The 21187-nt window shown below is 42.2% G+C and overlaps 1 protein-coding gene across 4 annotated transcripts in view; it reads left to right on the top strand.

Moving 5' to 3' along the window:
* Positions 1–6333: 6333 nt before the first annotated feature.
* acsbg2 (acyl-CoA synthetase bubblegum family member 2) overlaps positions 6334–21187 on the top strand; it is a 57430-nt gene continuing 42576 nt past the window's right edge. The window contains exons 1-3 of one of the 4 annotated variants that reach the window (XM_072594016.1): positions 6360–6484; positions 8022–8118; positions 11560–11662. In XM_072594016.1, the coding sequence (XP_072450117.1) occupies positions 11580–11662 (83 nt within the window). In that variant the 5' untranslated portion in view covers positions 6360–6484; positions 8022–8118; positions 11560–11579. Of the gene's footprint in view, positions 6485–8021; positions 8119–10069; positions 11140–11559; positions 11663–21187 lie in introns of those variants that run through there. The other 3 variants (XM_072594013.1, XM_072594014.1, XM_072594015.1) reach the window with 3 other exon arrangements.

Genomic DNA, 21187 nt, shown 5'->3' with positions numbered 1-21187 from the left:
AATGTGCAGACTCCACACAGTCAGTCGCCTGAGGCGGGAATTGAACCCGGGTCTCTGGCGCTGTGAGGCAGCAGTGCTAACCACTGTGCCACCATGCCGCCCACGGATGTCGGATAGTGGAGGAATTCAGTAATGATAAATCCGTTTAATATCATGGGGAAATGGTTAGATTGTCTCTTACTGCCGCTGGTCATTGTCTGGTATTTGTGTTGCACAAATGTTATCCAATTGTAGAATTACATCCAATGTTATGCATTGTATTGTGAGTTCTGTAAGTTCAGACTGGCTGCTTATAGTGAGTACCAAACAGCACTCTGCTGTCATGCTGTATGAATGTTTTTCCCTTGAATCGATATTATTGTCAAACATTCTGATGAGTTCAAGACAAAAGTTTTTTTCAGCATAAGTCAAGTTCTGAACAAGTAAAAAACTATTTATGTCCAATATGTTTCACTCAACAATTTCAGTGCCAAAAGGAATTGCATTTCTGGATGGACAGTCAGAGATCAAAGCATGTTCCCAAAGCATCATACTTGGGAGAGACTCTAGATAGAACGTTGACATTTTGGGAATATTTAAAGAAAGCAACAGCAAAGGTCAGCACCCGAAACAACCCATTAACCACCACTCCAGACCTCAACACATACCCTATCATATTGCGCAGCTGAGTACAGTGCATTAAGTGACAAAGTTCATCTCAAAACCAGTTGTCGACACTCAGTTGAATGCAACAACATGCATCATAACTGGAACCTTCTGTTCAAGACCCTTCCCTGTTTCTGTCCCCATAACCATCAGTCCCTAACTGATCTGTTGACTGATGAAAATCCACAAGCTGTTTGAAACCTCTGTGTTGCACCTCACTTACATATTCCACAGTGACCTGTTCAGTCCACCTACCTCTTGCCTTCCATCTTGAAGCTCTGTATGGAGCAACCTTCACGAGTGACAAAAATAGAAGTTGCTGGAAAAGCTCAGCAGGTTTGGCAGTGCCTGTGGAGAGAAATCAATATTAAGGTTTTGGGTCAAGTGGCCCTTTCTCAGAACTGACAGTAGCTAGGAAATTGTTGGTCTATATGCAGAAGATAAGGGAGGGGGTAAGTAAGTAAGTAAGGTGGGGATAGAGCCCCAAGAGAAAGAACAATTAGACAGTGGATAACGATCTAGCTAGGATGGTGAATAGCTGTTAATGGGGACTGTTAGTGGCTAACAATGAGTAGTGTGCAATAGCAGACTATGTGATAACAAGGCCTGGTTTTGGAGGCTGGGAAAAGGACATGGGAGAGCTCAAGCCCTAAACTTATTGAACTCAATATTGAATCCGAAGGCTGCAGGATCCTCAGGTGGAAAATGACATGCTTTTCTTCCAGCTTACACTGAGCTTTTCTGGAGCATTGCAGCGAGCCTGAGACAGAGAACAGAGTGGGATGTTAAAGTGGCAGGCAACTGGAAGCTCAGGGTCTTTTTTTGCGAACAGAAAGCAAGTGTTCTGCAAAGCGATCACCCAGACTACACTTCGTTTCCTCAATGTAGAGGAGACCACATTGTGAGCAGCGAATGCAGTAGACTAGATTGTGAGAAGTGCAGGTAAAGTGCTGCATCATCTGAACCGTGTGAATTAGAATCCCTACAGTGTGAAATCAGGCCCTTTGGCCCAACAAGTCCACGCCAACCCTCTGAAGAGCAACCCACCCAGACCTATTTCCCTACATGTATCCCTGACTAATGCATCTAATCTACACATCCCTGAACACTACAGACAATTTAGCATGGCCAATTCATCCAACCTGCACATCTTTGGTTTGTGAGAGGAAACCAGAGTACCCGAAGGGAACCCATGGAGACATGGGGAAAATGTGCAAACTCCACACAGTCGCCCGAGACCGGATATCGAACCCAGGTCCCTGGCACTGTGAGGCAGCAGTGCTAACCACTGAGCCACCGTGCCATCCAGACCACTGGTGTGTTTGGGATCTTGGATGGTGAGGAGGGAGGAGGTAAATGGGCATGTTTTACACCTTTGCCAGTTTTGGGGGGTGGGGGGAGGTGTTGGGAGTGAAGGAAGTTTGGACCAGGGTGTCCCAGAGGGAACAGTCACTGTGGAAGGCTGACAATGGAGGGGACGGGAATATATGTCTGGTGGTGGCAACCCAGGGGAGGATAGACTGAGTCAAGGTAGGAAGAGATGAGTTCTGTTGTCCAGGAGCAGGCTGAAACAATGTGTCAGGCCAGTTTGTGGATTTTGGGAAGGAGGTAGAAGCGAGCTGTGCAGGGCTGGGGGATTTATCAATTTGGATGCAGTGGGGGGAAATAGCCAGATGAAATGAGCTTGCTGACTGTAGTTGATATAATGGCCTGATGTTCCATGGAGGGATCGAAGGTGGAGGGGGAGATAGGAGGAGGTATCTGAGAACTGGTGCTCAGCCTCTGCAATGTGGAGGTCAGTCTGCCAGACTACAACAGCACTACCCTTAGCAGCAGGCTTAATTACAAAGTCAGGGTTGGATCTGAGAGCATGGAGTGCAGTCAAGTCCTGGGATGGTAAGTTGGAATGGGTAAGGAGCAGGGCAGAGAAATTGAGGTGACCAATGTCACTTCCTGAGCGAGATCTACCAGCCAGAAGACCTTTGAGTCAAGGATGGAAACTTAGGAAGTCGGTGATGAGTTCCTTGTGTTAAATCCTATCTGCTGAATGGCAACTTTTGAACTACCGCAGCAAGAGTGGTCTTTGCTAAACAGGTTCAAAACAAGCCAGGGTCCCTGCAGAACCAATCTCCACTGCTGGGGCTTCAGTACAAACCCTTTATCCACTTGTGGGAAGATACAAACAATGCTATATATTACTGAAGGCTGCCCCTTCCACAAACAAAGTGGTGGACTAATCAACTCAACACAACAAATGAGGAGCCTATGACTTATCATTTGCTAGTTGTGTGCATTAATAACATTCAAGCAGATTATTGTTGACTATGAACTCAACTGCACCAATCATATAAATATTGTGGCGACATGAGCAGGGCATAGCCTAGGAACTCTGTAGAGAGTAACTCACTTCCTGATTCCTCAAAGCCTGTCCACTATCTTGAAAGCACAAGTCAGGAGTGTGATGGAATACTCCCTTCTTGCCTGAATGAATGTTGTTCCAACAATGTTCAAGAAACTTGGCACCATCCAGGGACAAAGCATCTAATTTAATTATTATCTTTAGCTCCCCATACAACATTCACTTTCCAGCACACAATAACAGCAGTGTGTACCAGCTACAAGATGTACTGCAGCAACTTATGCTCCTTCAACTGAACTTTTAAAGTCTTACAATCTCTACCACCTTTAAGGACAAGGGCAGCAGAAACACCAACACTTGCAAGTTTCTGTCTAAACTACACACTATCCTGACTTGTAAATATATCACCATTTCTTCACTGTGGCTGGGTCAAAATCCTGAAACACCCTTCCTAAAAGCACTGTACACTCCGAAGACTACAGCTCACCAACACCTTCTGCAGGGCAAGTACAGATGGTAAATAAATACTGATCACGCGAATGACCAGGAATACATAAAAATAAAATGCCCAAGGTTACCGAGAAGACTACATATATCCAGTAAAGCAAAGGTTTCAGAGAGAAGGCAGGAGAATGAGTTGAGAAACATATCAGCCATGACTGAATGGTGAAACAGACTGGATGGACTGAATGGGCTAATTCTGCTTCTAATGATCCTATGGAGGTGATGCTTTGAATATCTAATCTGTGATGGTACCCCTGGTCAGTGCAGCACTACTTCAGCATTGCAATGAACTGTCAATCCAGAAAGCAGTGGAGCTTCTAACCACAGTCTTTCGAAAATATCACAACTGGGCCCTGCTGTTCCTTTGCCCCACAAAGACTACTCTATGACAAAAAATAACCATGAATACTGTTTTTCAGGACACTTGTGAAAAAAAATTAAAATGAGTATTAGAAATTCTCCATTCATCTAGCATATTTAGAGTCATAGAGATGTATAGCACGGAAACAGACCCTCCGGTGCAACCCGTCCATGCCAACCAGATATCCCAACCCAATCTAGTCCCACCTGCCAGCACCCGGCCCATATCCCTCCAAACCCTTCCCATTCATATACCCATCCAAATGCCTCTTAAGTATTGCAATTGTACCAGCCTCCACCACATCCTCTGGCAGCTCATTCCATACACGTAACACCCTCTGAGTGAAAAGGTTGCCCCTTAGGTCTCTTTTATATCTTTCCCCCCCTCACCCGATACCTATGCTCTCTAGTTCGAGACATCCCCATCCCAAGGATATTTATCCTATCCATGCCACTCATAATTTTGTAAACCTCTATAAGGTCACCCCTCAGCATCCAACCCTCTAGGGAAAACAGTCCCAGCCTGTTCAGCCCTTCCCTATAACTCAAATCCTCCAACCTTGGCAACATCCCTGTCAATCTTTTCTGAACGCTTTCAAGTTTCACAACATCTTTCCAATAGGAAGGAGACCAGAATCGCACACAACATTCCAACAGTGGCCTAACCAATGTCCTGTACAGCCGCAACATGACCTCCCAACTCCTGTACTCAATACTTTGACCAATAAAGGAAAGCATACCAAACGCCTTCTTCACTATCTTATCTACCTGTGACTTCACTTTCAAGGAGTTATGAACATGAACACCAAGATCTCTTTGTTCAGCAACATTCCCTAGTGTAAGTGTATAAGTCCTGCTAAAGCTTGCTTTCCCAAAATGCAGCACCTCGCATTTATCTGAATTAAACTCCATCTGCCACTTCTCTGCCTATTGGCTCATCTGATCAAGATCCTGTTGTAATTCGAGGTAACCTTCTTCGCTGTCCACTACAACTCCAATTCTGGTGTCATCTGCAAACGTACTAACTATAATTCTTATGCTCACATTTAAATCATTTATATAAATGACAAAACGTAGAGGACCCAGCACCGATTCTTGTGGCACTCTATTGGTCACAGGCCTCCAGTCTGAAAAACAACCCTCCACTACCCACGGTCTTCTACTTTTGGGTCAGTTCTGTATTCAAATGGCTAGTTCTCCCTGTATTCTGTGAGATCTAATCTTGGTAACCAGTCTCCCATGGGAAACCTTGTCGAATGCCTTACTGAAGCCCATCTAGATCACATCTGTCACTCTGCCCTCATCAATCCTCTTTGTTACTTCTTCAAAAAACTCAATCAATTTTGTGAGAACATGATTTCTCACGTCAAAAGCCATGTTGACTATCCCTAATCAGTCCTTGCCTTTCCAAAATACATATACATCCTGTCCCTCAGGATTCTCTCCAACAACTTGCCCACTACCAACGTCAGGGTCACGGTCTATAGTTCCCTTCTTAAACAGTAGCACCACGTTAGCCAACCTCCAGTCTTCTGGCACCTCACCTGTGACTATCAATGATACAATTATCTCAGTAAGAGGCCCAGCAATCACTTCTCTAGCTTCCCACAGAGTTCTAGGGTACACCTGATCAGGTCCTGGGAATTTATCCACTTTTATGCATTTTAAGACATCCAGCACTTCCTGCTGTGTAATATGGACATTTTTCAAGATGTCACCATCTATTTCCCTACATTCTATATTTTCCATGTTCTTTTCCACAGTAAATACTGATGCAAAATACTCGGTTAGTATCTCCCCCATTTTCTGCAGCTCCACACAAAGGCTGCCTTGCTGATCTTTGAGGGGCCCTATTCTCTCCCTCGTTACCCCTTTGTCCTTAATGTATTTGTAAAAACCTTTTGGAGTCTCCTTAATCCTATTTGCCAAAGCTATCTCATGTCCCCTTTTTGCCCTCCTGATTTTCCTCATACATATACTCCTACTGCCTTTATACTCTTCTAAGGATTCACTTTATCTATCCTGTCCATACCTGATCTGTGCTTCCTTCTTTTTCTTAACCAAAACCTCAATTTCTTTAGTCATCCAGCATTCCCTACAATTACCAGCCTTTCCTTTCACCCTAACAGGAATATATTTTGTAATAAAATAGAACAGCAGAGGGGAAATAATTGTAACACTCATTTCAATAATCCAACACATTCAAGCAGCTGCTGGGGCATTGAGTGAATGCATCAATTTGCGTGGTGGGTGTAACTTGCGCACAGAACCTAAGCAGCTAATGAGAAACGGGATGTTGTACTCCAGTGCGTTTTGAAAAAAACAGCTGTGATTGTCATTCACCAATGAAATAGTAACATGCAATCTGAAGATCTTGCCATATAAGGACCGTGGTTACATGGGGTGATAGGAAGCCGGCAGACAGTAGTATCCAATCAGAAAATGAAACATCATTGAATGTAGATTACTCTGGGGGTAGTGGATTGAACAATGCGGGCAGCTAGTTTATTTCAATAGGAAAAGGGACATTTTAATGGACTAACCCAAATTTGGCACAAAAGTTGCAGGCTCTGGTGATAAACTCTAAACCCTACCATACAATGCCAAGGATAGAATGTAAGAAATACTTGTTTTTATTTATGTGAAATTCAAATTCTGTATCGGTTCCATCCGTATTCAAGTAATATACAGGATGGGCTTCTGTTAAAAGCAAAAGAAACGTGCTGCATTAGTACTGTGGAGGCGTATCAGCCCTGATAGTTTTATGCCTATCGTGAAACCACAAATCAGCAGATTTTTATTGTAAAACTTTATGCTTCTTTTTAAAAATGAGTTTTCAGTCATATGTTATATTTGAATGAAACGGCGCCATATTATAAGACCTTTTTGTAGCGTTTGAGGTGGACAGTATCTTTAGTGTCTGTCATGGTAGACGATGCAGTTTTGAAATTGGGAATCATTTGATTGTCAGAACAACTATCAATGAACTGAAGAATTTGTCATTATTGCTGCCTTCTGTGATTACTAAAATGTGTTCAGTTGATAGATTTTTATTGTTAAACTCGTATTTAATTTATTATTTGTTCATAGCCAAATGTGATGTGGTTTTTAAATGTTATCAAAGATATACCTTGGAATTTGTTTATTGCAAATTAAACACTGAAATGTAAATCCTTGTTATTTTATGCTCGCCAGTAAATAACTGAAATTCTGGATCAAAATTGTTACATCATTTTGGAAAAGAAAACAGATTTGAATAAAGCCAAAGGCCTGGAAGTCCATATGAATAATTACATGTTTTGCTATACTATTTAAAATTAAGTACAGTAAGCAGATGTATGCTTTGTAAATTACTATGATTTGCCAATCATATGTATACTCACCAATTATAATTGTTAACATATTATAACAAGCATTCTCCTTCAAAGTCTCTCAATTCCCAACTAGTGCTTATTTTTCTTAGAGGACATTATTGAATCCAAATCACTCTGCCAGGCAGAAAGAATATTCTTAAAGGAAATGGGCAAGTCATTCAGAATTCTGTACATTATCTCTTTGTCAGCAAGGGCCTTTTAATCAGGTTAATCTGGGATTGCAATGAATGCCGAATGTTTTTTGATGTGCTCCAATGAGGTTGCTTGTGGCTGATTTATAGGCCAAGGAGTGGAGATGCCTATTGAGGAACTAACCAAGTGGGAAGGTGTAAAATGACAAGCAAATGATTATTATTTTGAACCAGGAAACATTCTGTTACCTGACACTCCTTTTCTTAAAGAATTCACAGGATACAAGTGTTGTTGGCAAGGCCAGCAATTATTTGTTTGAGAAAAGGTGAGTTCTCTTCTTCAACGACTGTAGCTGTTGAGGCATAAGGATACCCACAGTGTTGTTAGGGAGAGAGTTCCTGGATTTTGACCCAGTGACAGGATGGTGTATCACTTGAGAAGCCTGCAGGAGGTGGTGGTGGTGTTCTGATACATCTGGTGCTTTTGTAATTCAAGGTAGTAGAGATTGTGGATTTGGAAGGTTCTGTCAAAGGAGGTTTGGTGCATTCCTGCAGTGCATCATGTGGGTAGTACACACTGTGTGATAGGGAAGTTGGATGGAGTACCAATCAAATGGTCGGATTTGATGATACCAATGCTTCCTGCAGATTGATGCAGCTGCACTCTTTCAGGCAAGTAAAGACTATTCCATTGAATTCCTGACTGTGCCTTGTGAATGATGTACAGACTTTCAAGAGACAGGAGGTGAGTTACCCACTGCAGAATTCACAATCTCTGCTCTGATCTTGTAGCCACTGTATTTATGTAGCTGGTCTAGTTCAGTTTCTGATCAATTATATTGTCATGGATGTTGATAATGAAGGAGTCAATACTGGTAATGCCATTGAATATGATGGGATAATGGTTGGATTCCAACTAATTTGAGATGGTCATTGCCCAGCACTTTCTGCTGCATTAGTGTCACTTGTCACTTATAAGCACAAGCCTGAGGTGACGACAATGAATGGGTGCTGAACATTTTGCAATCATCAACAAACATCCCCAGTTCAGACCTTAGGATGGAGGAGAGGCCATTGATGAAGTGGCTGAAAATGGTTAGGCCTAGAACACTTGTGGTGCAGTGATAGTGTCCTTACCTCTGGGCCAGAAGGTTTGGATTCAAGTCCAATCTGCTTCAGAAATGTATCCTAATATCTCTGAACAGCTTGATTTTAAAAGAAAATATACAGAGGAATTCCTGCAGAGATGTCCTGGAGCTGAGATGGTCGATATTGAAAAGCCACAAGCATCTTTCCTGTGCTAGATATGACTCTAACCAGTAGAGAGATTTCCTCATGTTTTGCTTGTGCACTTTGATACCATATTCAGTAAAATGTTGCTCTTTTATCAAGAGTTATTTATTTTCATCTATGGAGTTCAGCTTTTTAATCCATGTTTCGGCTAACGCTATCAGGAAGCCAGGAGCTGGATGGCTCTAGTGGAACACAAACTGAGCATCAGTGAGTAGGTTATTCCTTTGTACACAACAAAGCCAGGGTTTAGGATTACACTTAACTCGCAGATCAGGTTTGAAATTCCTTGACCTAAAAAAAAATGAAATTATACATTACAGGATGGGTGTTGTAATTTAAGGAAATGGAATTACTCCCTGTCATATATAAACATTATCGATGTTCTTTACTGAGTTGCTAATTGAATGATCCAGGTGACGAGCTTTCAGAACTTCACTGAATTTCCTTGGGAAAGCATTAACCTATATTAATGCGTTGCCTCCTTAACCTACATTAACCCTACTCATTAGTCCAAGAATTCACATTTAACATGCAGTGATAAGACAGGAAGAGGTACTGTATTTTACAATGCTGCAATGCTTTGCAAATAGTTTTGTTATCTCTTGGACATTGTTAATTGTTTTATTTACTTGATAATACTGTGTGGTGTTTCATAATTGTTTGAGCAACTCCATATAGCAAATGAGAACTGTAAGACAGCCTGTATAAACAAAATGGAAAATTTTTTGATTATGTATTTAACCAGGAATATATTGCCAAGTGTGATGTTTATATTTTTGAAGCTGCTACAGGGATAATATTTGACTTTTAATTTATTTCCTGATAGGTTTCTGATCATGATTCATTCCCAAATACAATTATTCTATTCCTGGCTATCCCTCTTGGTTAGCACTGACAGAGGCCACTCAGTCCATTTTACTTTATCAGTGCCAGCAAACTATTCAAATGATTTTTTTTCCCTGCACAGTCCCTAAATCCTTCCATATTCTCTTAAAATACTTATCTAGTTCCCTTCTGAAATGTTGTTATACTCTGTCTCAGTCTCAACAGGCATTTTGTGATGAAGCATTCCATGTTCTTATTAACCCACTTAGTAACTATCTGACATTTATGTCTTTTTATTAGGGATTTGCCAACCAATGGTAATGGTATTATCCTTTACATATTCAAACCCTTTTGTTATTTTGACAGATTCTATTGGCTTCTAGCCTCTTCGAGGAAAGCAAGCACATTAACCTTTTTGCGGATGCAGAGAGAGCAGCTGATTTGTTTGAACATCCACTTGATTTTTGTCTGAAGATATGAACCAAACTGGGTGTCTAATTCCAATAAATTATTAATCAAATGACCAAATTGGCTGCTGTGAGGAAAAAATAGGCCCATCAGTCTCTCGCTCAATTGAGATCCATTTAAATTGGTCACAGCACTTGCATGGAGTTGGTGCAGAATGCCATGTCAAGATTTCTCAGCGCTCTGTTTGCAATTTTTAGGGGAGAAGGGACACAAAAGTGGGTGATTATCACCACCTTTTATCTCACCCCGTATATTTTCCAACAGCTTTTGTCAGCCACTGGGAGCTCATGAAGCAGCGATGGTATGATCTGACGCCACACTTTTCCATCATTGCTGCTTCAATAGCACTGGTTGCTAGGAACGCCTGTTACTGTATTGTGCCAAATGAAAATTAACATCAGTTGATGCAGGGGTATATGCATTTCCTGTAATTCCTCTCATTGATTTTCCAGTGAAGATTACATACAGCTATTTAAGCTATAAAACCCGTTTAGAGTCCTGTTGGATTTTAGTTACAGCATTATTTGATTAATGTGTTTTCTAGTCAAGATCTGATTGGGGAACAGGAATTATCCTACATATAACACAACACTGAAAATTTCATGCATCTTATGACAAGATACAAGGCAGTCAAAGTGCCCTTCTTTGTCAGATTAATGTAGATATTTGTGTTGGCAGGAAAACTCATCCCTCAGGATTTTTTAAAAAAGAAATGACAAAATTGTGCCAGCTGCCTCCACTGACAAATATCCTTGAGTCATTTTCAAAGCTTGACAGGAATTGCTCCACATTTAACCAATGGTATTTGTTTCCATTTGTTCAGTAATGTACAGCTGCCAGCTAAAAGCAACCGGTTAAAATGTAGTTTACACATGCTTTAAAAAGATTACAGTGATTACTTGGGGCTAGATCTGTGTTTTTTGGATCAACGTTACTGATTGTTGAGGGTTGGATTAATTTCAGAGTAAGCGTGGTGTGATTCATCCCGATAGGATACGTAAATTTTGACTTGCAGCATGTCAGCAGGCTGGAGTCTGTAATGGTTTCAGAGGGCGGTGCCTGAACTACCATAACCTTTCTGCCTTGTGAGGACGTCGCAAAGAAAAAAATGGGTTGGACCTAAAAGCGTTGTGTGTTTCAGCACTGGAGAAGGCAGAGTGAGTGCGATCTGAGGCGGAAGGTCTGTAATGTGTGTGTTTGTGCTTGATGGCGGGAGATGAGAGTGCAAGGATGTAAAATAATAGAAGATGGACTACAAAGTTCAGGAAAGGGGTTTATAAGTAGATCTGGGCTGAGCGAGACTCCATCTAAGCTAGAAGTGTTTTTTTTTAGGGATTGAAAGCGCCGCGAGATAGGGCGTGGTAGCAGGTGTAGGACTGGACATGGATATTTATTTGAATTGTAGATTTCCAGAAGTAACAACTAGGTGGTTTTATTCTCCTTCCCCACCGATTGTATATAAATTGCGATAGCGCTACCTGACCCGCTCTTTTGAATGACTACACGCGCTTCTTTCTGTTGATTAGCGCCGCTGACTCATCCCAGTCGCTGAATGAGCACGATAACATGAAGGGGTTTTTTTTTGTCCTCCCTCCCACAGCCGGAACAGTCTTGTGCGATATGTCGTTGAGCATCATTGACCCGGCAGCCGGAGACCCACCACAAAGGGACGTGCTTCTTGGTGATAATGAGTTCGCGGGAAGGTACGATCTCTTCATTTCATGTAACTTGGAGTTTTGTGAAATGTTGTAATTATGTTCACTGCATAGAATTGGTATGAATTTTAATTGTAGGTTTGAGGCAATACTTGTCGCAAACCTGTCAAAACTCATCTGTGACTATCCTACAGCAATACATTTATCTTGAGGGTTGAGATATAACCTAAATTATGTGCTAGGGCTTAATCCTGGCATAAGTGAGGAATAGAATGACTAAATATATTCTCTGCTCCATGAGTTGTTAGAAAGTGTCTTGAAATTGCCCAGAATGCTAATATTGGCAAATTGATTGGGCTTTCTTTTTGCCTATCAGCTGGACCAGCTTTGGAATGAAGGAGATAAAAAACAATGACTGCAGATGCTGGAAACCAGATTCTGGATTAGTGATGCTGGAAAAGCACAGCAGTTCAGGCAGCATCCGAGGAGCAGTAAAATCGACATTTCGGGCAAAAGCCCTTCTTCAGGAATACAGGCAGAGAGCCTGAAGGGTGGAGAGATAAATGAGAGGAGGGTGGGGGTGAGGAGAAAGTAGCATAGAGTACAGTGGGTGGATGGGGGTGGGATGAAGGTGATAGGGTGGAGTGGATAGGTGGAAAAGAAGATAGGCAGGTAGGCCAAGTCATGGGGATAGTACTGAGTTGGAATTTTGGAAGGGGAAATGAGGAAACTGTTGAAGTCCTTTATTGATGCCCTGGGGTTGAAGTGTTCAGAGGCAGAAGATGAAGTGTTCTTCCTCCAGGCGTCAGGTGGTGAGGGAGCAGTGGAGAAGGAGGCCCAGGATCTCCATGTCCTCAGCAGAGTGAGAGGGGGAGTTGAAATGTTGGGCCGCAGGGCGGTGTGGTTGATTGGTGCAGGTGTCCCAGAGATGTTCCCCAAAGCGCTCTGCTAGGAGGCGTCCAGTCTCCCCAGTGTAGAGGAGACCGCATCAGGAGCAACAGATACAGTAAATGGTATTGGTGGATGTGCAGGTAAAACTTTGGATGTGGAAGGCTCCTTTAGGGCCTTGGATGGAGGTGAGGGAGAAGGTGTGGGCGCAGGTTTTGCAATTCCTGTGGTGGCAGGGGAAGGTGCCAGGATGGGAGGGTGGGTTGTAGGGAGGCGTGGACCTGACCAGGTAGTCATGGAGGGAGTGGTCTTTGCGGAAGGCGGAAAGGGGTGGGGAGGGAAATATATCCCTGGTGGTGGGGTCCGTTTGGAGGTGGCGGAAATGTCGGCGGATGATTTGGTTTATGCGACTGTTGGTAGGGTGGAAGGTGAGCACCGGGGTTGGGGGGGGGTTTCTGTCCTTGTTATGGTTGGAAGGGGGGGGTGGAGTTCTGTCCTTGTTATGGTTGGAAGGGTGGGGTTTGAGGGCGGAGGTGCGGGAACAAAGTGCTGATCCACAATGCATACACAGGAGGCTGCGGTGGTGTGTGTGCCCAAGCAAAATGTTAAAAACAAATCCTTGTGAATTATTATGACTGGATTAAAATGACATAATATAAGAAGAAAACAAGATTGGCCTCTGTCAGTCAGTAAGATCACAACTGAAGTAATTGCAGTCTTAACACCACTCTCCTGCCTGTCTCCCATGACCCTTGATTCCTTTGTCCATCAAAATTTGTCTTTAAATATATTCAATGATCCAGCCCCACAGCTTTCTCTGGAAGAAAATTCCAAAAGACTAATGACCTCTGAAAAAATAAATTCCTCATTGTTTCTGAGTTCATTGGGAAACCCTTATCTTGAACCTAGGTTTCTCGCAAGGAGAAACATCCTCTCAGCAACTTCCCTGTCAAGACCCCTCAGAATCTTTTAAGTAAAATCACTTCCCATTCTTGTAAATGGCATTGAGGCCAGGCTGAACTTTGCTTGACCTTTTTCATATTGAGACAAACCTCTCAACACATGAAGCACTTCTGAACTCTTCAAATATGAGAATGTCCCTCCTGAAGTAAGATACCATCCATAATCATACTCAATACCTCATGCGTGGTCTCACCAATGTCCTGTACAGTTGTAGTAAAACCACCCTACTTTTATAATCCATCATCCTTGCAATAAAATCTCACATTCTGTTGTCTTCCTAATTGTCTGCTGTACCTAAAAGCCAATGTTGTGATTCATGTACAAGAGTAACCATGCCTTCTGCAGAGTCCCTCCATTAAAATAATGATCTGCTTTTGTATTCCTCCTGCCCAAATTGGTTACCTCTCAGTTTTCCCACATTGTATTCTACCTGCCAGTTTTTCTCTCCACTCACTTAACACATCTATCTTCCTCCATGGACACTTTGTTTCTTCCTCCTATCTTGCCATTCCAAATGTGGCTAAAAGTGTCCTCATCCAAGTTATTATTACATCTTGTAAATAGTTGCGGGCCCAGCACTGACTGCTGTGGTATTCCACTAGTTATAGTTTAACATCCTGATTAACTGACTGACTGTTTATCCTGATGCTCTACTTCTTGTTAGGTAGCCAGTCCTCTCCATGCTCACATGATAGTGTCATTATTTTTAATTTGGAGAACTCCTTTTGGTTTGCACTATTTACGCTTTTGCAGGAATGTAACGATAAACACTTTTGTGATGCACTTACTGTAACCCCATGTGAGAATTATATGCTGTGCTTTGTGTAGTTGTCGCCTTTGTTTTATCCAAACAGTGTTTAAGTATTCTTGTAAATAATTGAATAAGTAAACTCCCATGATAGTAGGTTATTACACTGGTGAATGACTGGGTGCTCTTATTCAAAATTATTTAGTTGGATTAGTGGTCAAGAATTACATTTTTACATATTCCTATAGACTGAAAGCTCAAGAACAATTGAGATGTAGATAGGGGATTTTGTTTATTCATCGCGTTCAGGCATTGAGGCATCCATTATCCTTCCCAATTTGCACTGGAGAAGGTGATAGTGAGCTGCCATTGTGAACTGTTGCAATCCCAGTGGCTTGGGCATACCCACAGTCCTGTTCAAATGGAAGTTTTAGGAAGGAATGACAATATTGTTCCAAGTCTGGATTGCATTTGGCTTTAAGGGGAATTTGGAGGTTGTGGTCCAGTTCCCATTGCTGTGCTCATCCTTACTGTTAGAGGTTGTCAGAAGGTGCTGTTGAAGGCGGATTTGAGATATTTTATCTTTCGATAGCAATTTCTACCTCAGAGCATCCGATCACAGAGTTTGACTTCATTTTTCAGATTATTTCAATAAGTGCTGGAACTATGGACCTCCAGCTGAAATTAACTTTCAAAACGTCGACCAACCCGACAAACATCTGTTTATGTTTTGTTATTGGGTATGGGAGAATGACTGCCAATGTCCCCCTTTGTCTGGTCATATCCCTGTTTTTTCTGGTTAGTTGTTGGTTCCAGGTACATAAACCATTAAGATCAAATGTTTCTGCACAAATTCAATCAAAAATAAATGGGAATACTGGCCTTTGTGTTTAGTTAGGTTGCAGATCAGCCATGCATATTGAAATGGCAGAACAGGAGCTACACCTGGTCTTGTATTTCAGTTGATCTATTACATTAACTACCAAACTTGTTTTGTTGAGGTGGGGTTGATGTGTTTCTGCAATGAGAATAATGAAGGTGTGAGGCAAACCTAATCTCCAATGCTGCTCAGAAATTGAACCTGTTCAACACTGAAACATAATTGATACATCCTTCATTCTGAGAGGTATTTTTGGAATTTTGGGCAGTGCTGACGAATTAGAAAATGATAGGTGTGTAAGGTTAGTGGTATGTTTTGTTGCAGCTGATATTGTCAAACACTTAGTATTGCTAAGCTGCTCAAGAGATTGTTCTGTGGAAAGACAATCATACTCCTGCCTAATCATTTAACTTCTGAGAATTTACAATGAGATTTTTTTTTTTTTTGGAGGGTCAGCAACGCCTTACAGTGCCTACAGGTTGTGGCACATCCATATTACTCCCAAGTGTAACATCTCTTGCGTTTCCTTAGCTACGTGTTCCTTTCTATTTGTGATATTATTGATGCACAGTATTGAATTCCCAGTGTCCCCAAAGGGTGAGAACAAAAACAAGACATCTGCTTCCTAGCTGCTATTTCACTTCAGGTCTTGACTCAACTCATAGTGATCTTCTCAACTGAAGAGCTTATTTCATTCTCAGTTACGTGCTCTGTCACGTTGCTGTGTTCTCCTTCAGTGAGACAGGGCCATGTTTTCACAGGTGATGTCACATTTAAATACTATCACATAGTGGCCCAATAATAGAGTTATTAATTGGATTCATAAAGTATGCATTTAATCCAGTTATGTCCAAGTATGACACTGTCTTTTTTTTTCCAGTCAGTGTGGGCCCATCTTGTGATCCTGTTCTTAAATTGCACAATAAGTGACCAAAACTGACCTGATTTCTCTGTTGTGAAACAGTACAGTTATACTGACTTTACTGCATTCCTGTACTGGTTAGACTAACCTTGTTTACTTATCATTAATCTGCATACATTTTCAGTTATGTTTCTGTCCTTATCCATGTTCTTCCCTGAGCATGCCATTTTGATTAATATTTACAGACTATACATAGTGTCCCTCCAAGCCATTTTGTAGTACATTGGCAGATTCCTGAGGATCTTCCCTTTTTAAGTAGACAAAATGGTTATGTTTGATTGTTTGGGTTCTACTCACTCTCACTGAGTAATTACTGCTCCCCACCAGCTTGATCATCTGTGGGTAGCACAAGGTTAATTCATGTTTTACTTGATATTGAAATAATCTTGTGACTTCAGAGATTTTTTTTTCATTTGTTCATGGAATGTGGGCTATGCTAATACTAATTGCACATCCCCAGTTGCTCTGGAGAAGCTGATACGGAGCTGCCTTTTTGAACTGTTGCAGTCCTTGGAGTGAAGAGATACCCTCCGTTTTACTAGAGAGTGAGTTTAAGAATTTTGACCTAGCTGACAGTGAAAGAGCGCAATTATGTTTCCAAGTTAGAATGGTATGTGGTATCTTGCCCAAATTCAAACCAATGGTAAAAGGTGGGGTATCAGAATTTGAGGCTGAAATAAGATACATCCGTTTGATCAAATGTAAGTGCTGCAAATGTTGGTTATCTGAAACAAAAACAACAGACAATCTTGGTAATCAATCTGATTCCCATTACGGGTGTTGCCTGACTTGCTGTGTGGTCAACTATTTTTTTGCACCACCTGTGATTGTTCTGTGTATGTTCTGTCATAACTAAAAATAAGGGACAATTGTAGAAATTGACTAAAATGTAGCTTTGCAAATGTGTTTAGGCAAGATGATAATACCAGTTCTAAGCATAATTTCTTATGACCCAATTTCTAATGATCTAGCTTTTATCAGTATAAAACTGGGTGAATATAGAACAATGGCAAGGAAGGCTGTGCTGATATCGAAAGGCTGACTTGTGTTTCACTGTGCTGTTAGGTGGAGGCTTTTTAAAAAAAAAATCCATTTTGCCTTCTGGTAAATTTACTTCTGTACTTTTTTCTTCTCCCTTGAGTGTTGCACTTCGGGGGAGATTTGTTCTGGGGAAGGTTGTAAAATATCTGTCAACATGGGGTTTCCCCTTGACATTTCCTTGTGTGTTGGTGTGGCTCAGTTAATGGCATTTTCACCTATGAGTCAGAGGACTGTGGGTTAAAGTTCCATTCCATAGACTTGAGCACAAAACCCAAGACTGACTCACCAGTGTAGTACTGAAATAAAATCATCAACTGCTGGTCTGAAGGTATCTGTGGAGAGAGGAACAAAGTTAACACGTTGAGTCGTATGATTCTTTTGGAATTGAGGGTGTGTGACTCTGTCAGAAGTGTCAGATGTCAGATTTCAGGTTAGATTAGATCCCCTACAGTGTGGAAACCAGCCCTTTGGCCCAACCAGTCCACATCGACCCTCCGAAGAGTAACCCACCCAGACACATTTCCCTCTGACTAATGCACCTAACACTATGGGCAATTTAGCATGGCCAATTCACCTGACCTGCATGTCTTTGGACTGTGGGAGGAAACCCACGCAGACGCTTGGAGAATGTGCAAACTCCACACAGACAGTCATCCAAGGCTGAAATCGAACCTGGGACCCTGGTGCTGTGAGGCAGCAGTGCTAACCACTGAGCCACCGTGTTGCCCCAAGGTGTTAAACTCAGTCACTGACTGTCCTCCCAGATAAAAGTAAAAAATCCTGTGATAGATTTGAAGAAGAACAGAAAGGTTATACTTTGTCCTGGCCATTACTTATTCCTAATTCACATCAGATTATCTGGTCATTAACACATTGCTATTTCTGGGAGCTTGCTGTGCACAACTTGGTTATTGAATTTCCTGCATTACAACAGTGACTACACTTCCAAGGTATGCCATTGTCTTTGGGACATCCTATGGTTTTGAAATGAATTGCACAGATTCCAGTTTTCAATGTTTCATCTGCTCTTGTCCTTTTAATGTCCTTGTATGGAAATTCTACCCTGTTATCTGCAATGTACATTTTAAGGTCAGCTTGTAGCCCTGACATGTTCCCTTTGTCAATCACGTGGCCATTAAACCTCATCCTGCGCTTGAAAGAGTTTCTTGAAAGTGAGGGGGTTACCACTAGCCAACAGTTTCACTTCCGCCCTCATGTTCATGACTGTATTTGTGTGCGGCACGGTGGCACAGTGGTTAGCACTGCTGCCTCACAGCGCCAGAGACCCAGGTTCGATTTCAGCCTCGGCTGACTGTCTGTGTGGAGTTTACACATTCTCCAAGTGTCTGTGTGGGTTTCCTCCCACAGTCCAAAGACATGCAGGTCAGGTGAATCGGCTATGCTAAATTGCCTGTAGTGTTAGGTAAGGGGTAGATGTAGGGGTATGGGTGAGTTGCGCTTCGGCGGGGCGGGGCGGTGTGGACTTGGGCCAAAGGGCCTGTCTCCACACTATAAGTAATCTAATCTAATATTGTTAACTGTCTTGTCACCTCTTAATCCATCCTCTCCTCACTGCACCTGATTTCTGCTAAGACCATATTTGTTCCATGCCAAGAGAATTTCCAAGTTCTCTCCCTGGTTAAGTTTTGGATTTGTATCTACTGCAGAAGGCTAATCGTGTTCAGCCACAGCAAAAATCCAAGCTGTAGGGATGGCTCGGAAATTTGGGATGAGAATGGACATATTTTTCTTTCTACCCTTTTACTAAAGGACCCTACATAAAACTTGCATCAGTTTTGTTGCAGAAGTTCAAGGTTAATTAATTCTTACTCAGTTGTCTTCCTGCTTGAGAGAATTTGCCTTCGTTTTGTTGAGTCCAAGAAAGGTTGAAGATTACTAACCTTTGATAGTTTGGGTTGGTTGTCACTGATTTACATGAGGAACAGGAGTGAGCATGTGATTTCCTCTAGCCAACTGTACCATTCATTACTTCATGACTGAACTTCTACATCACCTGATGTAGCATATAGTGAGGACTGTGGTTGCTGGAGTAAGCCTTTCAGCCTGTTCTAGAGCATGACTGATCATCTACCTCAACTCTACTTTCCTGCATGTTCCCCTTGTCCCTTGATGCTATTAGAATCCCTATGTAGGTGATCAATCCCAACTCTCAACATGATCAGTCCCCTTCACTTGGAATGGGAAGTGTATACTTTTCCAAGGGTATCTTGCTACCCTGCTGTGTTGTATTTCCACTAGCGGTAAACTTGCTCCAGAGATTCAAGACTATTTTTCTGAACATGTTTTCAATCTTCAGTTTTAATCCTTATTAAAGTGGTTGTCTGTGTGCTTTACCTTTTGGCTCTCTTGTCATTCTAATGCATTGCATATTGGAGACTGCAGATACTGTTTAATTCTGGCTCAGTAGGGCATTTACAGTATCTTCACTGCCTCTGGAAAAGGTCAGAAAAGCTTTGACTAGATCTTGTGTCGCTTGGAAAGAATTCTTTTGAGAATTAGTAGAATAGCACAGCACCAGACCTTATTTTAAGATCTGAAGGCCAGATAACTTTGGACAACTGAATAAGTGATTGTACTATAAACCATTCTTTTTCAATAGATATTAGACTCACTGCTTGCTCCTCAAAATGAAAGTTAATATCTGGATTTCCACCTAAACCAAGAATTGTATAATCAACATCTGCGCATGAAGGCTTTTTTTTCTTTGAAAATGCAGAGTGGATGTCTCTCCAACTTGAATGATTCAACCTAATCAAATACCTCTGAAACCGTTATCAGAACTCTGATTTGAATAAATATTAAAATGATCGTTTAGTTATGTGGGTAATTGAACAAATCGTGCAGTTGCTTCTGTTGCAACTGGATTGATCGGCTCCTTCAACAAGCCAGTAACCTCAAGGCCAAGTACTCACTGTTCTCCACAGTCCCTTTTTATTTATTGCAAACCAATTGGTTGCAACCTGCTATGAATTAAAATTGCATTTCTCACTCTCAGGTGCTAAAGTAACTGTTGAATATCTTGTATAAGGAAGTCATTGATTTTTAATGAGAATCCTTGGCAGGACATCAGGGCAATCTTAAGTGTGCATGTGCGTGACACATGATTAAAAATGAAATTTGAGATCCTAGATGGCAGCAATCCAGTAGGTCTGCCCTGCTGAGCTCTCCACCAAAGCAAGGTGGTGAATTTACCCTCCATTTTTTAGCTATTATGGCAAATATTGGCTGTCTTTGGTCCCCAGAATTGCTGTGTATTAGCTTTGTTGTTCAGGGAAGATGACTAAGGGAAATGGACCGCAAGGATCGCAACAAGCAGGGCCCTCCCCTGCAAGAACGGACATGCCCACAGCCACAGCGCTGGCCTCCGCGAACGTTCCTATGGACTTACCTGCTCAGCAGAGCCTGGTCTTGGAGTTTGTGACAACGCAAGAGAAGATTGATTCAACGATGGAGGAGACCCGGACCAGGCTGGAACCGATCTCAGCCCTGCTGTAAAAGCATGACCAGGAGATCCAGCATCTCAGGCAGCACGTGAAGGAGGTGGAGCAATGGACTGCTGCTTCCGAGACCGCAGCAGAAACCTCGGCGGTCGGGCTCAGGCCCTGGAGAGGCTGGCACGGGCCTTAGCGGAGCAAGTCGCTGACCTCAAAGCATCGGAAGAACATCTGGCCTGATCGGGCGGAAGGAGGCCAGCTAGTCAACTTTATGGAGCAATGGCTCTTGCAGTTCTTGGGGTTAGAGGTTGAGCGGGTCCACTGGGTCACGGTGTGCAGGCCCAGATCGGACCAGCGCCCCCACCCGGTCCTAGTGCAACTTCAGCATTATAGAGATAAACAACTGGTGTTGGAAGCTGCCAGAACACTGTGGAGAAGGATCCATAGGCCCTGATATACAAGGGATCAAAAATTATTCTTTTTCCAGGACTTTTCTGTGGCTGTGATCCGCAAGAGGAAGGCCTTTGAGGTAAAGAAGAGGCTGAGAGACTTGAATATTCAGTACTCTGTAAGATATCTGGCAGTGCTATGTTTCAGCCATGGAGGGTCCGTGTATAATTTTGATTGATCCGAAAAGCCAAAGGACTTCTGGACTCTTTTAAATAGACTGGCTGGT

Source organism: Chiloscyllium punctatum, chromosome 24, assembly GCF_047496795.1.
Source record: "Chiloscyllium punctatum isolate Juve2018m chromosome 24, sChiPun1.3, whole genome shotgun sequence".
NCBI lineage: Eukaryota > Metazoa > Chordata > Chondrichthyes > Orectolobiformes > Hemiscylliidae > Chiloscyllium > Chiloscyllium punctatum.
This window is presented reverse-complemented; position numbering and strand designations above follow the sequence as displayed.